General features: G+C 45.5%; 1 protein-coding gene across 13 annotated transcripts in view; it reads right to left on the bottom strand.

Annotated features, from left to right (window-relative positions):
* KTN1 (kinectin 1) overlaps window positions 1-27,946 on the bottom strand; it is a 277,158-nt gene that overhangs the window by 46,563 nt on the left and 202,649 nt on the right. For 6 of the 13 annotated variants that reach the window (XM_063947961.1, XM_063947966.1, XM_063947958.1 and 3 more), the window contains 2 exons: window positions 21,202-21,303; window positions 12,619-12,708 (listed from right to left, as the gene is read on the bottom strand). In XM_063947961.1, the coding sequence (XP_063804031.1) occupies window positions 12,619-12,708; window positions 21,202-21,303 (192 nt within the window). The remainder of the gene's footprint in view (window positions 1-12,618; window positions 12,709-21,201; window positions 21,304-27,946) is intronic. The other 7 variants (XM_063947970.1, XM_063947960.1, XM_063947964.1 and 4 more) reach the window with 2 other exon arrangements.

Below are 27,946 nucleotides of genomic sequence, written 5' to 3'. Positions count from 1 at the left end.
CGGCCACCATAGCAGAGACCACAGTAGGCACAGCGACACCCACGAGATTAGTGAAAGCCCCTAGCGGAGGGATAGGTGAGGTCGTGTCAACGGGTAAGTACGGCACCATGCACTACACTGAAACAATTGTACCACAACAAGCAGTAGAATCTACACAGGAAGAGGCTGTTAGAATTGCTCCTGTAAGGGTAATAGCAGTTCCCAATGGAAAAACAGATGTGTCTGGAGCCACTCCCATAAGGAACATTGCCATGTACACTCCATTTTCCAGAATGGAATTAAGAACAATAGTGTCCGAATTTCCTGACCCCAGGAAGGATTTAGTTGCTAGCCAAAAATACATCAGGGATTTAGGTAACACTGTAGAACCCAACAACAAGGATTGGCAGATACTGCTAAGAGCTTGTTTACCTTCCAATGTTGATGCAACTCAATTTTTAGCTGATTGTGCATTGGATAAAGATGTACCGCTTACAGACGTGTACAACAAGGATAATGTAAAAAGGATAAATTTACAGCTAAAAGAGTATTTCCCAGCCGTTGTTAAATGGAATAAAATATTTTCCATTAAGCAAAAGGAGTCCGAAACGGCAACAGAATATTTTCACCGGGCACTATTAGAAATGGCAAAGTACACTGGTATAGAAGACATTAAGACCAACCCAAACCATCGAGAAGTAGCAGTATCTGTACTGATGGATGGTTTGAAAGAAACATTAAAAGCTAGGGTACAGACCACGCAGCCATGTTGGCGAGGTCTGTCAGTGTCCACCTTGAGAGAGGCTGCTATTGATCACGACAGAAATATCACTAGGCACAGGGAGTCGCAAAGTGATAAGTTGATGTCCGTAAGTATACAGGCGCTGACCACAAGGCAGCCTGCGTATGTACCACCGAATCCTGTGGGTAAGGCAAGTGTAATAACATGTTTTTCTTGTAACAGACCGGGACACTTTGCACGAGAATGTAGAACAAAGAATGTACAAAGATCTTTTCAACCCCCTAGACAACAACACAACACACGACATTGGGAGCAGGGTCCACAGAGGCGGAGTTTTGAGCCACATACAGGGGAAACAAAAAGATATCCCCCGAACAGAGATTGGCATGCCTCTGGTAGTTCCCAGCTAACTCCCCCACAAGTAGTTGCTGCCAATGGGATTCAGGGAGGTCAGCATACCCAATAGGGGTGTGGCCATACCTGTAATCTGCAGCCACTTAAGTTGATTGCCAGTCTTGGAAGCGAACCAGAGATTGCAATCAATGTAGCTGGTAAAACTTTAAACTTTCTTGTAGACACAGGGGCGGCCAAGTCAGTGATAAATTCGACAGTGGGCATGAGAACCACTGGTAGGACAATTCCAGCCATGGGAGTAACAGGAGTAGTCCAGCACTACCCTGTTAGCAAACCAGCCGAGATTACAATAGGGCCTTTGCATACCAAGCATTCCTTTTTGCTGGCTGCATCTGCACCAACTAATCTCCTGGGTAGAGACTTACTATGTAAAATGGGTTGCGTCATTTATTGTACTCCTGAAGGTGTATTCTTGGACATCCCTGAGAATCACGCTCAGGAAGTACGAGACATGTTAGACTCCCCATCAAAATTAATGTCACATTCCATTATGACAAATAGGAATCCATCCCAAGTAGAAGAGATGACATCTCAGATACCAGAGTCGCTTTGGACAAAAGATGGACAGGACACTGGATTAATGGCAAATGTAGCTCCAGTAGTTGTGCAAGTAAAAGATGGTAGGATAGCTCCAAAAATCCCACAGTATCCTCTGAAGCCAGAGGTGGAGTTAGGAGTTTTTCCCGTAATAGAGCGCTTGCTACAACAGGGCATTCTAGTAAGAACGTCCAGCACAGCAAATAGTCCCATCTTCCCTGTTAAAAAGAGTGGGGGGAGGGGTTACAGGCTAGTGCAGGATCTAAGGGGGATTAACAAAATAGTTGAGAGTCAGTTCCCCGTAGTGCCTAATCCAGCTGTCATCCTAATGCAAATTCCTCCCACTGCCAAATTTTTCACTGTTATTGACCTCTGCTCCGCTTTCTTTTCGGTACCTCTGCACCCTGACAGCCAATATTTGTTTGCATTCACATACAGAGGAGTCCAATACACGTGGACTCGGTTACCCCAAGGTTTCATAGATAGTCCAAGTATATTTTCTCAGGCTTTGCATGATTGTTTACAGTCTTTCCAACCGGAAAGTGGATCAGTGTTGATACAGTACGTGGATGATCTACTACTGTGTTCTGATTCATTGGAGGCATCCCTGAAGGATACGAAACAGCTCCTGTTTCATCTTTCAGACACAGGTCACAAGGTCTCCAAAGACAAGTTGCAATTATGCCAAGCTAAGGTAAAATACTTGGGACACTGTCTAACACAAGGACTGAGACACCTGACCGCTGATAGAATCCAAGCCATTAGAGACATGACACTGCCACAAACCCAGCAACAGATCAGGACGTTTTTAGGAATGTGTGGGTATTGCCGTAATTGGATCCCAGGGTTTTCCATATTGGCGCTACCTTTGCAGGAAATGGTCTCCTCAAACAAACCTGATCGGATTTCGCATACAGACGAATCCGAAACAGCATTTGAGAGACTCAAACAGTGCCTAACGCAGGCACCAGCACTAGGTATGCCAGACTATGGGAAACCCTTTGAACTATACGGAACAGAAAGTGCTGGGTGCGCAGCAGGTGTACTAACACAAAAACACGGTGATGCCAGCAGGCCAATTGCATACTACAGCGCTCAGCTAGACACGGTAGCGCGATCCCTCCCCACATGCTTGCGTAGCGTTGCGGCGATAGCATTGCTAGTGACAAAAAGCGAAGATGTCGTGCTAGGCCACAACCTCACAATCCATACACCGCATGCGGTATCTGCCTTATTGAATTCTGCCCAAACCAGACACGTCTCATCAGCAAGGTTTACAAGATGGGAATTGGCATTAATGGCCCCCGTAAACATCACCATAAGGAGATGCAGTGCATTAAACCCTGCGACATTTCTCCCAGGTGTGCCTGGTCAGGCACAAAGGGTGGGAGGTGAGAGTGATGGGGAAGGAGGATTTAATGCAAAGGAAGATGCACATGATTGTATGGAATATTTGACCCAAAATTTTACCGCAAGGCCTGACATCAGTGACAATCCACTAGAAGATGCAGAACTCACGTTCTACACGGACGGTAGTTGTCACAGACAGTCAGACTCGGGAGACTTGTGTACTGGATACGCAGTCGTAGATGACCAAGACACCATAGAAGCGGAACCGCTAGGCCCACCTCACTCAGCCCAGGTTGCTGAACTGGTCGCCCTAACCAGAGCATGTGAATTGGCTAAGGGCAAATCAGCCAATATCTACACCGATTCTAGATACGCGTTCGGGGTAGTCCATGATTTCGGAGCGCTATGGCGGCTCAGAAATTTCATGACGGCGGCTGGTACACCGATAGCGCATGCAGCTCACATAAAAAGGCTTCTAACAGCGATACAGGAACCCGACAGAGTGGCTGTTATCAAATGTAAAGCACATACATATAGTCAAGACCCAGTATCCCTTGGTAACAGCCGAGCAGACGAAGCCGCAAAGCTTGCAGCTGCTACCCCCACACGGACAGACACCACACAGTTGATGGTATTTAATACCATCAACACACAGAAGTTGTGTGAGATGCAGAATTTGTGTTCCACACAGGAAAGAGCAGTCTGGAAGGCAAAGGGATATGGCCAGGAGTCCTCAGGGCTCTGGACGGATGGACATGGTAAACCAGTGGCCCCCAGGGCATACCTTCCATGTCTGGCTGAAGCAGCTCACGGGCTGACTCATCTAGGCAAGGAGGGGATGTGCAAATTGGTAAGAGCATACTGGTGCGCCCCAGGATTCTCCTCTCATGCGGGTAAAAGAGCAATGTCATGCCTTACCTGTCTGAGAAAGAATATTGGAAAGGCAATACCTACAGAACCATCCCATATCCCACCTGCCGGCGGCCCTTTCCAAGTAATACAAATTGACTTCATTCAATTACCCCCATGTAGAAATTTGAAATATGTACTTGTTTGTATAGATGTTTTCTCGAATTGGGTCGAAGCTTTTCCAGCAGCTACAAATACCGCTATGTTTACAGCTAAGAAAATTGTGCAGGAATTTGTATGTAGATATGGTATCCCTAGAATCATTGAAAGTGATAGGGGTACCCATTTTACCGGTGATGTCTTTCAAGGAATGTGTAAATTGATGGGAATTGATAGCAAGCTGCACACTCCGTACCGTCCACAGGCGAGTGCGAAGGTCGAAAGAGTGAACAGCACTATTAAAAATAAATTGAGTAAAGTAATGGCAGAGACAGGATTGGCGTGGCCAGAAGCTTTACCCATTGTTTTGTATAGCATCAGAACCACTCCCAGGTCCCCTCTTAATCTGTCTCCTTTTGAAATTCTGTTTGGTCGACAACCGCATGTCATGATTAACCCTCAGGATGATTTGAAATGTAACAATGAAGTAACTGTAAAATACTTGATTAACATGAGTAAACAGTTGAGGAATCAAAATGATAATCTGAAGTTGGTGATTCCTGATTTACCAGATAGTAATTGTCATGACATTGAACCTGGGGATTATGTAATGATACGAAATTTTCTACGCTCAGGTTGTCTTATTGATAGATGGGAAGGACCATACCAGGTCTTATTGACTAGCACCACAGCATTGAAGGTTGCTGAGAGAGAGACTTGGGTCCATTCATCCCACTGCAAGAAGGTTGCTGATCCAGAGAAGTCCCGTGATAAGGAACAGACGGTAGAGGTTGTATCACTAGAGTGTCTGTTCCAGGAGGACTGAGGCGGCACCTGAGCCTTGAAGATCGAAAGCAGCTGTCGACTCCCCTCTCCCTTTTATTGTTTTCTCCACTCCCCATCCCCTCTCCCTTAAAATTTCTTTTTCCCCCTTCTCATTCTTCTCTATTTCCTCCTCAAAGATGGACTTGCCCCAAGAGACTGTGATCCGGATTTTGATGTTAACCATGATGTTGACCAGAGCAGTCTGTTCCGGCGAGAGTACCATAGAGGTCGAGAGAGGTTCTGGAATGGGTTCCGATTATGATGATGGAGGCGTAGTTTTCCAAGATCAACCAAACCAACAAGCAAAGGCGAGTATCAGAAAACGATCCGATAGAAGAAATTGTGATGGATTGTTAGCTGAAGAAAATTGTATCTGTAGGCTCTGTGATAATCTGGTTGAAGATGGATGCATAAAGAAATGCCAATCTAGTTTTAATATCCATATGGACCGGCATCCATTGAGTGACTATCACTCCTTAGTGGGTAACGTGTTAAACCAAACAGATTGTTGGGTATGCTCTCAAGTACCTCAGGGTCACAGCAAATCAGGGCTAGTACCATTTCCTTTAACGTTAGGGGAGGTACTTGAGCTAAGTGGTGGGAGACCGGTGGACCGGAGGTTTAACATCTCCAGCCCTCCTAGTTTGAAGCTCCACCAATACCATGTGGATAGGTCCCTCATATGTTTTAACATCTCCAATCCCAGAAAACCGGGAAATTGGGAAGTGTCATGGAGCAACCTTACCATGACCTTTTCACATAGAGCAGATAGAATGCCTACAGATACAGAGCTCGTACGCCACATAGCCAGTAGAGGAAAATCTTTTCGGTATCGATATACCTTAGGAAATAGGATTACTAGAGTTGGAGAGGTATCACCAGGATACTGTGCACATATCGTACAAACCGATACGTGCATTAGGCAGATGGAAGAATTAGGGTCAGGAGATTTCACCTGGAAGGTTTGTAACATGGTCATGTCCTTCTCCGTCCCATATGTTCTCCCCGATGATGCATATTTCATATGCGGGAGAAAGGCGTACAAGTGGCTTGCCCCAAACTCTGAAGGATTGTGTTATATTGGAAAAGTATTGCCTGAAGTGATGACTGTTACACATGACAAAATGAAGGACATACACCGTGGTGCCCAAGCTCCTTATACTCACACTCATTACGAGCACCGAGTTAAAAGACAACTGTCAGAAAGGTTAGAGCATCCGGCCTCTGATCTTATCCATGAATCCACCGGGATTCAGGTTCTGGTAGCGTTAGATTTCACTCGCACCGCTCGAGGTGTGATGAATTATAGATACATTTCCGCACTCGCCAATTTGTTAGATAATATCACTGAAATGTATGATGACACGTTTAGATACACTGGAAGAGAACTTCAAGCTTACAAAACAGAACTAGTTCAGCATAGGATGGTTCTTAATTATCTTACAGCAGTAACAGGCGGATATTGTGTTACATTGGCAACACAGTACGGCATAAAGTGTTGCACGTATATCACAAATAGCACCGAGGATCCGGTAGAGGTCATAGACCAAAAGATGGACGATATTCTGCAATTAAAGTGGGAATTTCGTCGAAAACACAATCTCACCCTTGCTGCTGTAGGTAATGAGCTGACTGGTTGGGTGTCATGGTTGAACCCGCGAAATTGGTTCTCCGGTTTAGGAGACTGGGCTCAAGGAGTCATAATGGATGTTGGAAAGTTTCTACTATGTATCTTGGGTGTCGTTATATCGATTGGATTGATATTTAGATGCGGGCAGGCTTTAATGAGGTGCAAACAAAGTACAAAAGTGATGAGCTTGAGGAGCGAGGAAACCGTAATTAACCTGGATTTGATTTATGACCCAATGATAGAAACCAGAATGTGATGAAAATGCGATTATACGGTCCGTTTCTTTCACCTGTTTTTTCTGCTTTTCTCCAAGATACAAAGACCCCCTTGGACGAGGAAGCTGACGAGACGAGATGTATACAGACAACGGATTGACCAAAGAAGAAGATTTGACAACTTTAAATATGGACACTTGATGAACTTTGCCATGGATCCCCAGTTTCCCTAGTACTTTTAAACTCACGCTAGCCCAACATTTTTTGTAAATCTGATGGCTCAGACAAAGCTATTTGCTCATGCCCAAGGAGCAATACAGCGCAAAGAAGACGACTCTCAACAGATACCGAAAACAACTTCGACGACAGATGTACATTTCCCTGACATAGAATATCATTGCATTTTTCGTAAGTGTTCTTTATCTTCATCTCTACAACCCCCAGGTAACGACACACATAGACGATAGGGAATACAGGCACAGATAGCAGCAACCACATACCTCCCCCATTCATGTATCATCAACTAAAATGTGCATCCCCATTTTGTTACAACCACAGCCGAAATGAGCTCGGTAGAGTTTGACAGCCCATCCACAGACCTGTACCACAGGACAAGAAGGAATTCAAATATATACTTCGCAATACCTCGAAGCTTGATTTACCACACGTACGGCACGATGATACATGACCCTCCAAACATGGACTCATACACACATGCTTCTACTTTCTCACTAGGTCATACCCTCTTCACACCTACTCCACTCTTCTCCCCTACCCAACCATGGAAATCAATTAACCCCTGACTTACATTTTTCTCCTTAAATGTTTTGTGGCAGTTATTTTTGACTGCCAAAGGGTGGACTGTCAAAGTCAGAAAAATGTCTCAATGCACGTTGCCATATTTGCACCGCACACTGGTCCGCGCTGCGCGTGCGTACGCTCTCCCGTGGAAGCGCATACCCGCAATAGCGTGCACACGCAGGCGCGGTATGCGTATTTACGGTAGAGTTTATGTGGTCGTAGCGTGCGACTCATTCGTTACATATTTTCACAATTAATGTAGTTTATAGATCATGGTCCCTTTGATAGATTCTGAAAGTTTGGTTAAAATACAATGTCCCAGAGCTGAGGAATCCCTCTTTATATCGTACGAAGGGTCTAACAGGAATCATATAGCAGTGTTTGGTACCCATCGGAAGAGTATTTAATTAGCAATATTCCGGTGTTGGTTTGGAGCGTATTAATCACTCGTGCGAATAGTTATGGACATAAGAAGTTTATGTCCATTTCTATTATTTACACATACTCAGGTATGCGGCGGGAAACCCAGTTTCCCACCCACCTGAGCTGTTGGAAATCGTCACAGCCCACCTGTATGAATCACCCTATGACCTTTTGTTATGATGCAGGGCCGAATTCCTTCGGCCAATGGACAATGGGATTGTAGGACCAGGAGATTGCATTGTGTGTAGGGCATAAATAGGCAGGCCGACCACATCCAGCTCTCACTCTCTCATCAACGGTTATCTGCTGATAGCCGGGAGCTGGATATCGAGGCGCAGGCGATCATACCCTTTGTGCGTAAGTTTCTCTCCGTAATCATTGTCTTTCTGTGAGCCAATTTCTCTCCATCTCTCTCTCTCTCTCTCTCTCTCTCTCTCTCTCCTCTTTTCTCTTATATCTCTCATAGTATTATAGTATTGTACTGTATTGCATTTAGGTCAGTGTAGTATTGTCTTTTTGTATTTATTGTTTAGTTCTGTGGTTAGGAAGTCTCTGTTATATTGTAGTGTATCATTTGTACTGTTATCCCCTTTTACAAGTATATTAGATATAATACAGTTAATAGGCTTTGGAACCTAAACCAGTATCTGTGCATTTTCTATAGTGTTAAGTGTTCACTTGAGCGTCGGTGACGCTCAAGCAGCTTTGTAGTTAGTCAGGTTACACAAGGTTGCATTTACACCCTGTACTCACATTAAGGTATTCAATGTATTTCAATGGTATAAGGTTTTAACATAAAGGTATAGTGTTGTGAGCGTCTGCATCGCTGGTGACCTCCTCGTGGTCTCGAGCGTATGCTACGCCATAGCGAATCATTCCCCTAGACATAGCCAATAACGTGTCCTGTGATCACTGGGCCGTGAGCGAACGTGACGCTTGAGCGTCTCGCCTACGGCTGAGCGATCGCTACGCCAATAGCGTACCATTACGGTACTTCTTAAGTAAACAGCGTACAGTGTTCTTAGCTTCATAAAGGGTTGTTTATACGACAAGGAATTTAGCATTGTCAGAAGCTGCCAGCGTGGAAACCATATTGTCCAGATCCTGTTGCAAGAGTATTTTCTCCTGCTCTGCAGGTAGCGCAAGGAGGAACCATCCAAGTTTTGGTAGGGGTGGAGTCCATATGCCAGGAATGGAGGCACAAGGTGCTCCCGGTCACTACCATGGAAGCCAACCCCCCTCCAGTGTCCAAAACCTTACAGCACCTGGTATGCCCAGGTGGTCTCACATCCAACCACCAACCAGGCCAAACACTGCTTAGCTTTCAAAAACAGATGAGATTGGGCATGCATAGTGTGGTGTAGCTGTAGGGCCTGGTTGAACTCACCAAGTAGGTGAATAACTTTCTAGACGTAAACCCAGAATGAGAAACTCTGTCTTACTGGCCTCAGACATAAGTAGCGCCCGTGTTACCACTCAGCTACAAATGTCCCCAACTACCTAGGCCCTTTAAAAGAGGGAGTGGAATAGACATAAAACCTGGAAGGACAGCCTGTGTTTATGAGAGGACCAGAGCAGTGCTTCCTGAAACCTTGAAAGGAGTGGGCAAGGTCTGTACCCTATGTTAGAATTTCCACTGACTCAGGTCTGGGGTCCCTACTTCTGTCTGAGAAGAGCAGTCCTCAGAAAATATGGCTGATTTCCGTCCAGTGGATTTCTGAGGGACCAAGCGTAGAAAAAAAGCTCAACCGAAGCCATGAGTAGTCCCATGCACTGGGCACAACAGAAGGAGTAGTCCATCCCCACCCTTCGGGAGGAGTACCGGTGCAGAAGCATCCTGGCTGGCCTAGCTGTATCATGCCACAGCTGTACAGAGGTGGTTCAGCAAGTATCGTGAGAAGAACTGCCTCCACAGCAGCCACCCCCTCCCCCCGTACAATATACACAGGGCCAACGCGAGTGTCAGCCCCATGGCTGTGGGGAGGGGGGCTGTGGAGGGGCCAGGTGAGTAATTAGCTGCACCCATACCTATGCATGTTAGCCCAAGCCGGTCTCTGAGAGGAGATTGCGAGGCACTAACATCCCTGGTAACTGGCATCTGAAGACATACAACATAGTGCCAAGTGTCAGACACTAGAGAAACAACAGAGTGCATGACAAATTAGAAGTACAAGAGAGTAAAGCATACCTCAACAACAGTTAATGGGGTAGCGGCAGGATATCCATAGGTTATGTACAAATGGATAATAACTTTTAGACCCTGGGTAATTTCCACCCAAGCACGGGAGTACATACAAACGCCCCACCATCTGAAAGTGCACAGGCACACAGAACTCTCAATGCACAAATAGTGGGCAATTATACTCAACTGTCCAGCTATACATAGAAGGAAGGAGTGACGCAAGGACCAGGAGCAAGGTACAGGGGCGATAGTGCCCAAACCTCCCTCTCCTTTTGTGCTGGTATAGCAATGTGGTAAAAATCCAACAACACAGCACTCCTGCTAACACAGTGATTGTAACCTACAGCAACCTGGTATTCCCAGGTGGTCTCCCATCCAAGAATTAACCAGGCCCAACACTGCTTACCTTCCAATAACAGCTGAGATTGGGCATGTGCCGTGTAGTGTAGCTGTAGTAAGTATCAGGTGCAGGACACAAAATGAGAGGGAGGAAAAGTAATCCTGAAGCAAGCCTCAGGGGCGCGGGAGGGGCTACAGGCTAGGCTTCCCTAACCGCCAGGTGCAAAAACCTTTAGGGACCCAGCTCTGACCTGTGGCAAATGCCCTGGTGGTTTAGTGGAAAAAAGGCAAAGTTTACCCGGGCCTTCACTGCACCTGCCGTCACCGTCTCCCACTAGTGTGGGTGATCACCGCCATGTAGTGGCTCAATGCAAACAGGAAGCCGGTCTTACTCACCGTCCTGGCTCCGTTTGCAGCTGTGGGTGCTCCAGAGGTGTGCGCCGTCATCCTGGAGGTCCGTGGCAGAACTCACCGACCCGGTCGCTGGTGCTGTTGCCAGGGGCACCAGGTGTCAGAGCGGGTGCGCGGGCGCTTGCAGTGTCCGCCCGCACCGCTGCTCATGTTGTGGTTTAAAAGAAAATAAATAAAAGGAAGTAAATCAGGGCTCATATAAATCCCCTTCTTTTAAAAGGTGCCTGCTCCTGCCTGGCATCAAAGAAAACACTGGTGGGCCTTGGGTCGGAGGCGGGATATAGGGGACAGGGAGGTTGAGGCATGCTGGGAAGAAGAAAGTAACTCTTTGGTGCCTCCCTCACTACCTATCAAGCCTATACCTAGTGTAATGACTCCTGTGCCCCCTAGTGGACGAAAAAGAAAATGAGATTTCACGGACAACTGAACTCTTCTGCTGATGTACCTGCCTAGAATTTACTATGCTTAGAAAGCCAGACATTTTATGGGGGCGGAGTCAGTATTATTGAAAATACAACCAAAGCAAAGCAGCCCCCTGCTGTAAAGTGAGGGCTGGTAATATTTAGATTTCTGTTTTCACCAGCAATATACCCACTGTGTAGGGTGGCAAATCCCAGGATCGGGATCGGCGAAATCCCGAGATTTGGGCCCAAAAATGCCGGGATTTGTATCCCGGGATTAGAGCCTCCAATCCCGGGATTCATACATTGCGCATGTGCGGGAGGGTGGGTGTAAGTAATACTACCTAGTATTAGGCGGGCGGCAGCCATGGACACACGCTGAACACGATTGGCACTTCAAATGTAGAGCTGGCGGACCGGCAGCCAATCAGGGAAGCTGCAGCGGCAGCCAATCAGGGAAGCTGCAGCGGCAGCCAATCAGGAGTGACTGCTGCAGCCGCTTCCCTGATTGGCTGCCGGTCCGCCAGATCTGGTTGGCTGGTGGCCAGCGCTTCATTTGAAATGCCGCCGCGTTCAGTGTGTTCATGGCTGCCGCCCACCTAATAGTAAGTAGTATTACTTACACCTACCCTCCCTCCGTGCAGTGCTCTCTAACAGCCTCCCTCCCACGCCGCTACCTACACCAAACCCTCCCTCCCTCACCGCTACCTACACCCTCCCTCCCGCACCGCTACCTACACCCTTCTCCACAGCCCTTCACTGATCCCTCCTGCAATCCCAGGAATCCCGGGATTGACCGTTTTTCAATCCCGAATCCCGGGATTGAAAAAACGGCCCGGGATTGGCCTCCCTACCACTGTGCCTTGCTTGAACTATACTATGGTCCAATATGGCCAATAAGGTCTCCAGATAAAACCACAAAGCAGTGGAGCCCACACTAGTGCTGAAAATAGTCTTTTCAGTCTATTAGGTAGTGTGGGTTCTCAAAAGTCTAATAATAGTTATATCAGTAGGATTAGGTCCGGTTTTATTTAACAGTACCCTTTGGGTACCAGTCTCAAGTATCTCTGGAGTAACAGACTCTGATGTGCTTCTGGTACCAGCATATTCCCTACAATATCGCTAATATATTTAAAGCAGCAATTAGTTGTAAGACAAAACAAACGTAGCGGCTATATGGTCAGAAACGTTGTCTGGAGTAGACCAATGGACTGCCTATTCAGTTTGGGGCAATTTAAGTCCTTATATGATACACTCACTGTGCTTCTGTGTAATTTACACCCGACACAACAGGGTGAGAACTTATCCAATGTAAGACACGGGTGAATGAGAACCTAATTATTTCCCGGTGGATCTCTTACCAAACTAGCAGAAACAGAGACATCTGGGAATATCTTCTGCAGGATTTCCCGAGCTTCCGTTTCCCCCGTGCGCAGGGCTTGCTGCTTCTCCTAGGGAAAAGAAAGGATCTCCGTTATGTACTGCATTACCACAATAAGTGAGAGATCACGTTTGTGGACGTACATGGGAGGGGATTAACTACACAGAGATGTTATGTTATGTGGGGTGGGAAAATCAAACATACATTAGCTGGGTACGACTAATTACATATCAACATGCACATGGACTATCTAATCAACACAGAGTAACATCTCCATAAGAGGTCAGTCCATTCACTCTGGCACTCCAGATTAACGATGCAAGAGATTATTTGCATTCTTAATTGGATATGGTTACATAAACAGAAGTTTAGACATAAACAAACGCTGCCAATTTTCTAGAAAGTTTTCATCGCAATGGTACAGAACTCTGCGGTCAATCTTTTAACTTCCAATATCACCTCTATGCTGATGACACTCAAATCTACCTTTTCTCCCCTGATCTCTCCCCGGCTCTCCTCACTCGTACCTCCAACTGTCTCTCTGCTATCTCTTCCTTGATGTCCCAGCGCTTTCTAAAACTCTACAGGTCCAAGAATGAGCTGATCATCTTCCTTCCCCCCTGCATAACCTCACCGCCCACAATCTCATTATCCATTGATGGCACAACTATCTCCTCTAGCCCCCAAGTACGCTGTCTTGGCGTAATCCTTGACTCCTCCCTCTCACAAACCTGTAATTTTCATCTCAAAAACATTTCCAGGATCAGACCCTCTCTCACCCAGGATGCCACCAAGATCATTACCCACTCATGGATTATTTCCAGACTGGATTACTGTAATCTCCTCCTAACTGGCCTTCCTGACAATTACCTCTCTCCACTCCAATCTATCCTCAATGCTGCAGTTCGGCTCATCTTCCTCACCAAACGCACTATGTCCACCCCCCCTCTCCTACAAGCCCTTCACTGGCTTCCCTTCCAGAATCCAACTCAAACTTTTCACTCAATTACAAAACCCTCACCCACTGAGGGCGTCTGGCACTGATCAAAATGGTTGCTGTCAGAATCAACACAAATAAGAGATAAGACAGGCTGTCTCCTAACACAGAGGGATGTGGCAGTCTGGGCACTGAAAACATGATGCTTGGATCAGAGTGAGAAGTGTCAGAATCAGCAATGCTATGTTAGCACTCCTGAAGAACACAGGAAGTCTCCTTCATTACCACTGTATTTCAGACTATTCGTGCACAAGTTCTCCAACACTCACAAATCATATGAAGTATAACTTGTAGAAATTCTAAAATGAGTCAGTGAGTAATGAGTACACCTGTGCTCCTGCTGGGTGTCCTGGGAAATGAGTCAGTGAGCAATGAGTACACCTGTGCTTCTGCTGGGTGTCCTGGGAAATCATTCAGTGAGTAATGAATACACCTATGCCCCTGCTGGGTGTCCTGGAAAATGTGTCAGTGATACCCCTTTCACACCAGCACCTCTGAACACGGGTTATTGGCACATGAATGCGCATAACCCGTGTTCATGTGCGTTATGAAAAGGTGCCGGGGTTGAAAACCGGGTCCAGTGAAAGAGGTATGAGTAATCAGTACATCTGCTAGGTGACCTGGGAATTGTGTCAGCGAGTAACGAGTACACCTGTGCACCTGCTAGGTAAGTAATGAGTACACCTGTGCTTGTGCTAAGTGATCTGAAAGATGTGAGCTGTTTGGGTCCAAAGGACCGAGCGGAGAACCACTGTATTGGAGAATGTAACACAATTGTTTTATGAAATTTAGCACCTACAAATTCTAATATTATTGTATAAGCTGTAGTGGTTATTGTCAGCAGCCAACTGATTTCAGATGCATATACTACGCCCAGCAAGAAACCCAAATATTAAAATGAAAAATGATTAGCACAAAAGTTATTAAAGTTAAAAAAGCTAGCAAATAAAGGGAATGAAGTCATGTTCCTGGCTGTTGGGATCCCGGCGGTCAGGATACAGACGCCGGAATCCCGACATCCAGTGACATACCGGCAGTCAGCATCCCGACCACCTCCCAGACTCCCCACTCAGATGGTGGTACACGCTACCACCTGAGGGGTAGAAGAACCTAAGGTTACCACCTGGCCCAAAGCATGGTGAACATAGTGAGCCCGAGAGAGGACACGCTGTGCTCGCCACCGGTATTCCGGCTGTCGGGAACCCGGCTTCTGTCTCCTGACCACTGGAATCCCGACTGCCGAGATATCCTACTGAACCCAAATAAAGAGTGTTTAGAGTTTGAGATCATATTTCATGAACAAGACAATCGGATAGCAAAAGTACTCCTTGTAGCAAATGATAACTATAGTAGACAGCACTGAAGGAGATGAACGCCATTATCAGTCACCAATAATTTATAATCCCATGGGGGACATTAGGCTCTGGGGCTATAAAGCCTCCTATAAACACTGATACTTTACATACAGCACTGAAAAGTTCTCAAGCTCCTTCCTTTTCCGGATGACCGTACTGCAGGACAGTTTGTTGCGGCTTGTTTTTTAGACATTTTATTTTTTACAGTGCCTAATGTACTTGAATTTTTAAAAAGCAGCAATGTGTCTGGGATTCCCAGTTTGATTATAATTTTCTAGAAATCCAATCTGGACCGTACTTAGAATCTGGTCTTTCTGGGTCTTCTGTTCAACATTCAACAGAAAAGGACAATTCTCCCAAAAGTGTCTATTTGCAATTTGCATGGTTCCACTCAAGGGCCTTTTAAAACAAGCTCATCTAACAAAAGGAGAAAGTCACAACATCGCGTGTCTACAGTATATATATATACACATACATACATACACACACATATATAAAAATAAATGAGCATCGGCTATTTGGTAAAGCAATCTTTGTATTGTGAAAAAAATGGTCACATAAGGCCAACGTTTTGGGTCCCGTAGCCCCTTTGTCAAGACGCCTTGACAAAGGGGCTACGGGCCCCGAAACGTTGGCCTTACGTGACCATTTTTCTCACAATACAAAGATAGTTGTTTTACCAAATCCCGGAGTGCCTCTGCCTATTTGCTTATATACACCATTATTCACTGCGTAAGGCACCTGGATTTATTCTAGATCTGCAGGGAGTACCGGACATCCTACTACATACATACACCACACACATATATATATATATATATATATATATATATATATTTTTTTTTTTTTTATTATTATTATTATTTTTTTTATTAAAAAACCCAATGGTCTCTGTTCTAGCGTCAGACGATAGCTTCACTAGGGGCCTCCGTTAGTCAAATGGAGTTGGACAGTCTGACGAAAGTTGACTGTCAGCAGACTTGATCACTGCTGGCTCCAGAGTCTGTGGTCTACAGCAGCTAGAAAGCAAAACTTCTGATAAAGGTTTTTTATTTAAGACCAGTGTATAATGGCAGAGTTCAAGATCTCCTTCATACATCAGATAAGCACCAAATACTCACTTGCAATGGGGAAAACCAGCATGGTCATCAATGGGCTGAACAAAATGTTCAATCAATATCAGCCATGCTTGTATCAGGGGTGGAAGACGGGGAGGCTGATTGGTTTGCAGGACATGCTTACTGAGGCAGAGAGTAGTCCAGAGACCAAGACATAATCCAACAGAATTAAAATCCATGGCATACAATGTGAGGGCGCATTCTGCTACAGCACTTTGGTTATTGGCACGGTATGGGGCTTTGGTGGAGCAGCTATGTGGTCATACTGTTACAAATCCAGCGTGTCTGTGGCTGAAGGGGTGGTGGTCATTATGTCAACATGAGTTAGGTCGACATGATCACTAGGTTGACATGGTCATTAGGTCAACATGGAAAATGGTCAACGTGAATTGTTCTTAATTTTTATTTTTTGACCTTTTTCATACTTAACGATCCACGTGGACTACAACTGGGAATGGGCCAAAGCGACCCATGCGAGGGGATGCGGTGCACTAATTGGGGTCCCGGTCACTGTACAAAGAAAGCAACACCAAAAAAAGTTACAAAACTCATGTTGACCTTTTTCCATGTCGACCTAATAAACCACACCCGGCTGAGAAAGCCAGTTTTAAAACCTGATGTTTCTACTTAAGTTAAATTCTTCTCTTTGAGTCTCATTGCGTACCAACCAAGTTGCACTCACATTCTCAGATTTTACACTGCTGTAGTTAAATCAGGAAAATCTATCCCCCATTCTCTTCTTTTATTCTGTTACTGATCTGCACAGCTTGGTTAGAAAAATGTGTCCTGCAGGATGAGAATATGGAAAAGGAAGGAGTTCAAGAGGTTTGGACTATTTAAAGTTTCAATGATCTATAGGGGGACTTAATCTGCAGGGTCCAGGGCACCCCAAAAGATTTAGAGAAAAAAGGATTTTATTTACATACAAAAAAAATCTATTAGTTCCTATTGGTCTAAAATAAAGACCGTTTTATTTTAAGGGACAGTACTATATATAGATCTCCTACACACGTACCCAGATGCAAAAAGTAAAATATTTAGTGTCAATGGAGCAGGATAAAGGGGGAAGGGTGTGTGTGTGTGTGTGTGTGTGTGTGTGTGAGAGTGTGTGTGTGTGTGTGCGCGCGCGTGTGTGGGGGGGGGGGGGGTATTAAATTAGCCACACGTTTTACCATAATATCACAGAGCTATTCAATTACTGCCTGTAGTAAGCACTGAGGGTGCAATTAACACAGATTTCTGCTTATACCTCAGGAGGTTGGGACAGAAATCTACGTGAACCTTGGGGCTTTCCAGAGGCTTACTGTACGCAGTAGCTGCATAGCTCGGGGCACTTATCCCGGAATCTGTGCCTTACCGCGCATTAGCTACAAGGCTTACCACAGAATATGGGTCTTACAGCGGGCAGTAACTGAATAGCTCGGGGCACTTATCCCGGAATCTGTGCCTTACCGCGCATTAGCTACAAGGCTTACCGCAGAATATGGGTGTTACAGCGGGCAGTAACTGAATAGCTCGGTGCACTTATGCCGGAATCTGTGCCTTACCGCGCATTAGCTACAAGGCTTACCGCAGAATATGGGTCTTACAGCGGGCAGTAACTGAATAGCTCGGGGCACTTATCCCGGAATCTGTGCCTTACCGCGCATTAGCTACAAGGCTTACCACAGAATATGGGTTTTACAGCGGGCAGTAACTGAATAGCTCGGGGCACTTATCCCGGAATCTGTGCCTTACTGCTCATTAGCTACAAGGCTTACCGCAGAATATGGGTCTTACAGCGGGCAGTAACTGAATAGCTCGGGGCACTTATGCCGGAATCTGCGCCTTACCGCGCATTAGCTACAAGGCTTACCACAGAATATGGGTCTTACAGCGGGCAGTAACTGAATAGCTCGGGGCACTTATCCCGGAATCTGTGCCTTACCGCGCATTAGCTACAAGGCTTACCGCAGAATATGGGTCTTACAGTGGGCAGTAACTGAATAGCTCGGGGCACTTATCCCGGAATCTGTGCCTTACCGCGCATTAGCTACAAGGCTTACCGCAGAATATGGGTCTTACAGCGGGCAGTAACTGAATAGCTCGGGGCACTTATGCCGGAATCTGCGCCTTACCGCGCATTAGCTACAAGGCTTACCACAGAATATGGGTCTTACAGCGGGCAGTAACTGAATAGCTCGGGGCACTTATCCCGGAATCTGTGCCTTACCGCGCATTAGCTACAAGGCTTACCGCAGAATATGGGTCTTACAGCGGGCAGTAACTGAATAGCTCGGGGCACTTATGCCGGAATCTGCGCCTTACCGCGCATTAGCTACAAGGCTTACCACAGAATATGGGTTTTACAGTGGGCAGTAACTGAATAGCTCGGGGCACTTATCCCGGAATCTGTGCCTTACCGCGCATTAGCTACAAGGCTTACCGCAGAATATGGGTCTTACAGCGGGCAGTAACTGAATAGCTCGGGGCACTTATGCCGGAATCTGCGCCTTACTGCGCATTAGCTGTGGGGCTTACATTAAGATGTGGGGCTTACAGCGGGCAATAACTGAATAGCTCAGGGCACGTATGCCGGAATCTGCGCATTAGCTTTGAGGCTTACATTAAGATGTGGGGCTTACAGCGGGCAGTAACTGAATAGCTCAGGGCACGTATGCCGGAATCTGCGCATTAGCTTTGAGGCTTACATTAAGATGTGGGGCTTACAGCGGGCAGTAACTGAATAGCTCAGGGCACGTATGCCGGAATCTGCGCATTAGCTTTGAGGCTTACATTAAGATGTGGGGCTTACAGCGGGCAGTAACTGAATAGCTCAGGGCACGTATGCCGGAATCTGCGCATTAGCTTTGAGGCTTACATTAAGATGTGGGGCTTACAGCTGGCAGTAACTGAATAGCTCAGGGCACGTATGCCGGAATCTGCGCATTAGCTGCGAGGCTTACATTAAGATGTGGGGCTTACATCGGCCAGTAACTGAATAGCTCGGGGCGCTTAACCTGGGAGCTAAAAGCCTGCAGCTACCTAAATTTTCCCCTAATGGCCGACTTTGTGACTGTTCATCTTTAATGCAGTGTAGTCCCTGACTACCAAGATTATGGATTTGATCAACTGACATTGGACACATTTTACCTTAGAAGCCATGGAAGAGACTTTCACCAATATCATTCACACTGCTCTATTACGCACAGAGGACAATTTACCACAAGGCAACCAAGGCAGCTGCTTAGGGCCCTGTGGGACTCAGGGGGCCCTGTGGGTCCCAGGGAGGGCGCCGATAAGGCTGTATGGAGGTGCATTTCTAGTGGACCACCGTCAAAAATGACAGAGCATTGGGCTGGCTGAATACTCTTATAATTGGGTATGGGGACCTGCTACATTCAGTCAGGGCAGCACAGATCTAAAATGCAGCGACTGTGTGGTGTAATAATGGAAATTAGAGGTGAGGGGATGTGGTGCAATCAGTGAAGGGGGAAAAGAATATATTGGAATAGAATATAAGGCGGAAAACAACCAATAATGTAAGAGGCATAAATCAGGAATGTAAATATGGTGCTATTTATTGTTTGAGGAAGGGGGGCCCTAAATCAGTATCTTTGCTTAGGGCCCCGTGACTTCTAAATCCACCTCTGGTTACACACAATCCTTGCATTCATCCTGTTAAAAAAAAAACAACAACAATATTGACTGTACTTGGGATCGCCTGCTGGTTTACAGATGTCGGCACTTCTGTGTACCATGACACGGAGGTTAATCAGCAGTCTTATCTATCTGGTTTAATAATATGTAAAGACCTACAGTATGGTTGATTATGAAGAGAATTTTATTTTATTTTTTTAAACTGTGTTTTGCGCATCTGTACATCAGTTCCATTTCTTTACTGATTGCAGGACTGTCCTGAGTGCAGTATTGGCTCAGGTATATCTAACCTGCAGTCCTGAGAACAAGCATATCATTTACAGCACCACAGACCCAAGTAATCTGTAGCAACAGCCTATGGTAAGCCGACATTCACAGCCGCCTGCAGGATAATCACAGCATTCTGCATGCTAAAAGCAACCACTGATTCCCCGCATGGCACCTCCCCTGGGTGCTGGAAGAGAGTTCTATACCATTTTACACACTGTACCACTCAGCAAAAACAGATGCTCAGTGTTATTAAAAAAAAAAAAAGGGGGTGGGGGGTTAATTCAAGAGATCTTCCTTTAGTTGAACTTGCATACAAATTATATGAACAGACTGGCATGCCCATGGGTGAAAACAGGGGGGGGGGGGGGGGGGGGAGAACAAAATGAACACAGTATCAAGAGAGAAGACAGGAATCAAGTGCAAAGGAGAACATATAGTTATGATTTGAAGTGTCTTGTACTATAGCCAATCAGGGCTTCATTGTGTATTAATGGCACTTGTGATGTGGTAGTGTGAACGCATTGCACAAATGTGTGTCCACTACTTCACCACAGGCGTGTACCCATAAAGAGTGTACAACTGCTCCCCCTGTAGCTTTAACTAGGTATCCATGTCGTGACCTCTAAATGCTGATCCTTCCATCATAGTACAACACTTCACATCAAAGTAGGTGCAGATATCCGCTGGCCAAGGGCATCAACTAAACACTAAAGTACATGTGCGATGGTTGTAGAGACAACCAATGAGACTGCCGACTCACCAGGCTGGTCATTGAAAGTCTTTCTTTTTTTTGTATGTTTGAGACTTTCAGTATGATTGTAATGATATAGCAGCAGTATGTTCTAGGAGTAGGACGCCCAAGTGTATTAAGCACTCAGTAAGAAATCAGTTTAACACCCTTAGCAGTCAGAGGTCAGCATCAAACTTATTTTGCAATACATGAAGATAGACTGAATCCTTATATCGACCATGTGATATATTCTTTTTTATTTTATGGATTTAAGCAATCATTTTTTTCAATAAAAATGCTTGTATGTAAAATTGTGGACAGTTTAGCCGTAACACAAACATTCACTAATTTTAGTTCTTGGCAGTATCAGCATCCAGCAAGTTCTGCCACCTTCCTAGATACCGAGTCAGCAGTTGGAGCAGCAGTGTACCGGTACAATTAACTATGTCCCCACCGGCAGCATTACAACCTTGGCTGTCTTGTTGACTCTCTCTTGTAGCATTTTTTCAGTTGATGCCAATGCCTCCATTGCTTTCCAGTTTTTCTCCCGAAGGTCCTAATTGTTTTTAGAAAGAGTTATTTCAGTCGACCCATATACTAAAACGTCTTCATAGCTAAATCAATAAATTTGCTTTTGAAGGCAATTGACTGGCAAGCGACTGTTTTATTTATGGTCGTCCCCAAAACCATCAGAATTAACCAGTTTGTTACACACTGGGCTGGGAATGTTACTACCTTGTGGACAACCATACCAAATCAATTTTTCTTGAATTACGCTAAAACAATGGGAGTACTAACATTGGAAGCTTTGTGTTTTAATTCAATTTAAGCTGATTTTTGGGTTTTATATTCTGTACTTTACAGTGCTATTATTGGGGATGGATTTGCTAACAATGGTGGGATGGCCCAAGTGTAAAAAAGAGAAAGTTCTTAGGAAGAAAGAGCAGAAACCAATCCACCAAAGGAAGAAAAAAAAAGGGGGGGGGGGGGCCAGAACTCACAACATACAACACAGCGCAAATGTCTAAAAAGCACAATAGCAAAAAGGAGAGTTATGGTAAACTTACCATTGTTAACGCTCTTTCTGCGAGGTACATTGGTTCCACAGGAAAACCTCGGGGTGTAGAGTGGATCTTGATCCAGAGGCACCAACAGGCTAAAGCTTTAGGCTGTCCCAGGATGCATTGGGGATTCCTCTATAAGCCCCGCCTCCAGGCACTGAAAGCTCAGTTTCGTTAACCAGTCTAATGTAGGAGCAGGTAAGAGAGAAGGCAGATGTTAGTCACATAGAACCACATTCTCACGACAGGGGAAGGTACCAGCGGCTAATGCCATACATACCCATAGAAGCAAGTAACGTCAGGGTGGGGGCACTGTGGAACCAATGGACCTCGCAGAAAAAGCGTTAACAATGGTAAGACTACCATAACTCTCCTTTTCTGCAGCAGGATACATTGGTTTCCACAGGAAAACATTGGGGATATCCTAAAGCAGAGGGGACGCACCTTAGCGTGTATGAGAACCCCACATCCAAATGAAGCATCCTGAGAGGCGGAAATCTCAAAGGAACAAAACCTAATAAACGTGGTCACTGAGGACCACGTAGCCACCTTGCACAATTATTCTGCGGACACAACACGGTGGGACGCCCAAGAAGGTCCAACAGACGGAGTAGAATGGGCTTTAATAGCAGCAGGAGCTGGGAGTCCAGCCTGCACATGAACTTGTTGCAATCACCATTCTAATCCATCTGGCCAAGGTTTGCTTATTCGCAGGACAGCCACATTTGTGGAGACCAAACAGTACAATAAGGGAATCTGCCCTCCTGATAGAGGCAGTCCTCTCCACATAAATACGGGGGGACCCTTACCACATCCAAAGAACGCTCTTTGGAAGACAAGTCTGAAGAGATAAAAGCTGGAACCACAATCACTTGGTTAAGGTGAAAAGATGACACCACCTTAGGCAAATAACCCAGTCGAGTTCGTAGAACTGCCCGGTCACTGTGGGAAATCAAATCGGGTGGACGACAGGACAAGGTGCCCAAGTCTAACACCCGTCTGCCCTAGGACATAGGCCACCAAGAACAGGACTTTGGCCGTGAGCCATTTAAAGCCCGCTGACTCAAGAGGTTCATTGGAGACTCTTGCAGGGCTTTCAGTACAACAGTCAATCCCATGGAGCCACAGGAGGGACATAGGGAGGCTGAATCCTAAGTACGCCCTGGGTGAAAGTATGAACGTCAGGTACAGACGGAATTTTTCTCTGATACCATACGACAAGGCAGATATGTGAACCTTGAGGGAGGCCAGGCGGAGACTTAAGTCAAGGCCTTGTTGCAGAAAAGCCAGATTCTGGAAGTTCTGAACGTAAAGACATCATAATACTTATCAGCACACCAGGTGAAGTAAGAATTCCAGAACTTGTATTAAATCCGGGCATATGCCGGTTTGCGGGCCTACATATAGTTCGGATAACCGCCTCGGAAATCCTTTGGCCCTCAGGAGTGATGCTTCAAGAGACACGCCGTCAAGGCCAGTTTGGCCAAGTCTGGGTAGAGACAAGATCCCTGTACGAGGAGGTCCGGGAGCTGAGGAAGAAGGGGATGCTTCGTCAGTAGACCCTACAGGTCTGCGAACCATTGCCGTCGAGGACACGCTGGAGCGACTAGAAGTAGTATTCTTCCTTCTTGATTGAACTTCTGTAGTATCCTGGGCAGGAGACACTGGAGGGAACACATAGGGCAGACGAAAGTTCATGGAATCGCCAATGCATCCATGAACGCTGCTTGAGGATCCCTGGTCATTGACCTGCAGACTGGAACCTTGTAATTGTGTCGAGATGCCATGAGGTCTACGTCAGCTAGACACCACCTGTCCACTAGGAGTCGAAAAACTTCTGGATGAAGACTCCACTCTCCAGCGTGCACGTCCTGGCGACTGATGAAGTCTGTTTCCCAGTTCAAGACACCCGGAATAAACACTGCTGATATGGCTAGCACATGGCGTTCAGCACAACAAAGGATTTTTGACACTTGCTGCCCTGATGGTTTATGTATGCCACCGTAGTGGCATACATAAACCATCTGATCATACTTGAACAGGCCTGTTAGAGGTAGGCGAGAAATAGTGCATTGAACACTGCCCTCAACTCCAGAATATTTATTGGAAGAAGCTATTCCTCCTTGATCCAACTACCTTAAAAAGAGTGTTGCTCCAACCCCGCTCCCCCATCCTCTCAGACTGGCGTCCGTTGTCAGCAGAACCCAGTCGGGGACCCAGAAGGGACGGCCCCTGCTCTTGCTCTTCCTGGATTCACCAAATTAGTGACAGGCGAACCTCCGGAGTCAAAGAGATCATGTGAAATCTGATCCAATGAGGCAGGCCGTCCCATTTGGACAGGAGTAACCTGTGTAGTGTATGTAGTGTACTCTACCATGTTGAAGGCCGATACCATCAGGCCAATTACTTGCACCACCAAGTGTACAGACACTCTAGGACAACTAAGGAAGCATCTTATCCTGTCCTGAATCTTCAGGACTTTTTGTGGAGACAGAAATAGTCTGACTGTGTATTGGCCTTGGCTGCCAATACACCCGCCTCAGAGGACACCTCCTGAACGTATCAGGTGGTGGTGGTATTGTGAGACAGGTATTGTCCGGCATTGTCAGATATATCCTCGGGCAGCTGTTCCTTGAATGCCTGAACCTACGCCTCAATTGCAGCCAAGGAAGCAGCTATAGAAGGTCTATGAATGGCTCCAGTAAGGCAGTATACAGACTTCAGGCATCACTCCACACGCTTATCTGTTGGTTCATTCAGTGAGGTGACAGTGGTGACAAGCAGAGTCACCACAAGGCAGGTGACGTGAGTTTCCTTTTGTTACATAACTCTGCAAGGAGAGGATAGCGAGCCAAGGCCTGTTTTGGCAGATAGAATTACCTCTCGGGGTTCCCATCTAATGCCCACAAAATTATCAGAATGGGTAAATATAGTTTTAACCACCTTGTGCTGTTTAAACTTTTCATTTTTCTTTGCCACAGTAGTGGAATCCTCCTCTCTGAAGGAAATGCTTATTAGCATCCACTAAGGTAGTAACATCAATATCAAAGACTGATTCAGTTGCTGCAGTTGGTAAGACAATTTTTTTCCGCCCATGGTGGATTAACCATAGGGACAATATGAGGTGCAGTGGTCCCATAGGGGGCGCTATGCTTTTTAACAGAGTACCCAGTAGGTTGGTGTACGTAGCCCAGAGTGCTCCATTGCAGGAGCTGCGGACTGACTGGGAGGCTTATGACATTTAGTACACAGACCGTCATATAACACTTCCCCCTCTGGTAAATCCCTGGAGCATGCTCTGCTGATGCAGGAGCTTCCACTGATTTACTGCCCTGTTAGATAATATGTGAGAATGCAACAACAGAGCGACTAAGTACGATATTGCCAGACAAACTACAGCACCTGCGAATACATCCGGTACTATGTGACCGAGTACACAGTAGAATATACGTATTGGATAAATACTGTGGCGCACTATATTGGCAGACCCAGATGCACCTAGCCTCTTAGGTGCAGAATATGGGGCCTAATTCAGGGGTGTAGTATGGCTGACCGGCGGTCAGGAGACCGCCGGTCAGCATACCGACGCCGGGATCCCGGCAGCATACCGACGCCGGGATCCCGGCGGGGAAGGGTGAGTGCAGCAAGCCCCTTGCAGGCTCGCTGCGCTCGCCACACTGTGGGCTCGGTAGCGACCTGCGGTCACCACGGGTTCTATTCCCACTCTATGGGTGTCATGGACACCCACGAGTGGAAATAGTCCCTGTTGGTCGGCATGCCGACCATCGGGATAGCGAGGGGTCAGGATGCTGGAGGAGGTCATGTGACTGTCGGTCTCCCGACCGCGGGTCACATGAATACCACCCCTAATTCAGACTTAGTCGCACACAGGCGGTTTTTTGCATTGCTGCGAACAGGTAATCGCCACCTACAGGGGAGGGGCTTAGCGCTGTGTAGGGGTGCGAGCGACTGTGCAGAGAGCTGCACAAACAAAAGTTTGTGCAGTTTCTGCACAGCCCAGGACTTACTCAGCCACTGCGACGATCCGGGCCGCTGGTGACATCAGGAACCCTCCTCCGGAACGGGTGGACACGCCTGCGTTTTTTCCAACACTCCCAGGAAACGGAGTTGCCGCCCAGGAACGCCTTCTGCCTGACAATCTTCTTAACAAAAAGAAGATATTTTCTCAAGTAAGCGCAAACACATACATGTGATAATGTTCTTTTTCTCCTACTTCAATGATAGAGAAGATAGTACCACGAATTTGACTTCAAATATATGGAGGGATTTTCAGGCAGTATTGGTTTCTTTATACTGCCACAGTCAGTAGAAGAAATTGGATCTCAAAATAGAAAGAGACTTCATAGTGCAATAATGTCAAAAATTAAAATCAAGGTATTTATTAACAATTATGCACTCACAATATATACATTAAATAGCAGCATGTAACCATAAAAATGGTAAAAGGTTCTCAGTCTGGGGACACAGCAGATAACACGGACACCCCCTAAATGTAACAGGTCCGGACTATTTCACAGAGAGGGACCGTTTGCAGCTCACCCGACCAGACCAACGTAACAGCTCACACAGCCTGAAGCTTTTCGGACATCCAGGTCCTTCGTCAGAGGCATAGTGAGCAATCAAGCACAGAGGGATTAAATAGCCCATCAATTTAACAACATAAGGAACAGGTGTTTCCAACATTAACATTCTTTTGCGTTTATCCGGAACCGGAAGTGGCGTATCGCACCGTCCAGCGGAAGCGGAAATTATCTCTTTGCGTGTCACCTTTGCATATCATCTTGCAGAAGCTGAAATGACGAAACCAGAAATAGCGTCTCGCACCGTTCAGCGGAAGTGACCTCTTTGCATGTCACTTTTGCGTATCATCTTACAGAAGCGGAACTGACGAGTTTTGCGTGTCATGGTGCGTTCCACGAGTTCCGTTCCAGGAAATACCGTTTCACAACAATTCTTCTAATAAATAGAATATTAATAGACATCGAGTCTTTTCCAATACATTGTCCAATAAGTTGTCCATTGGTCTACATTAGTTGTTGATAAAACATAGAATGAAAAAAATATATTATATCAATAAATTAATAAAAACAGCAAATATCTATAAAAACCACTTCAACTCAAATTCTATATTTAGCCCTTTAGGGGTCAACGTTTTCAATTTAAAAATCCATTGCATTTCTGCTTTGGCTAATCTAACGTCTATATCCTTACTTCTCCATGTAGGGTTAATAGTTTGAATTCCCCAAAAAGATTTTATAAATTTCGGATTACAATTGTGACAATTTTTAAAATGTGAGGAAACGGAATAGGTTAGGAGTCCTTTTTTAATATTATAGATATGTTCAGCTAATCTTGTTTTTAGGTTCCTCGAAGTTTTACCAATATAAATAAAACCACATTCACATTGTAAGGCATATATAACGTTTTTAGAGTTACATGTGATAAAATCTCTGATTTGATAAGTGGTATCATTCACTATAAAATCTTTAATTTTACTGGCACCTTTTGTGTTGCGACACATTAAACATAGTCCACATCTGTGGAAACCATGACTCCGAGTACTGGACCTATTAGAAATATTTAAAGCACTATGGACCAATTTATCTTTAATATTCGCTGATCTGCGATAAATGAAGGACGGTTTCTTCGGTATCATAGACCCAATAATCGGGTCCTCTCTTAATATATCCCAATGTTTCCTAAAAACAGTTTCTATTTCTTTATGTTGGGAATTAAAACCACATATAAAGGACCATTGATGTTTATTGGACGTTTTTTCATTCGATTTTGATGTTAAGAGAGAGCTACGTTGGAGCTTGCTAGCTCTATCTTGTAACTCTACAATAATATCCTTCTTATAGCCTTTATCTATAAAGTGTTGACCCATTTCATTCATTTGATCATCACATATGTTTTTCTGTACAATTCCGTTTCACACGTAAAAACTGACTAACAGGTACACTGTCCAGCCAATTAGTATGATGTTGGCTGGACTTTTCAATGTAGCTATTGGAATCAGTGGCTTTCCTAAATACTTTCGAGTGTAATTGGCCGTCTTTGGTGTATAAAACTAAATATAAAAAAAGATATTTCATGATGACTAATAGAAAAAGTTAA

This window comes from Pseudophryne corroboree, chromosome 12 (genome assembly GCF_028390025.1).
Source record: "Pseudophryne corroboree isolate aPseCor3 chromosome 12, aPseCor3.hap2, whole genome shotgun sequence".
Taxonomy (NCBI): domain Eukaryota; kingdom Metazoa; phylum Chordata; class Amphibia; order Anura; family Myobatrachidae; genus Pseudophryne; species Pseudophryne corroboree.
This window is presented reverse-complemented; position numbering and strand designations above follow the sequence as displayed.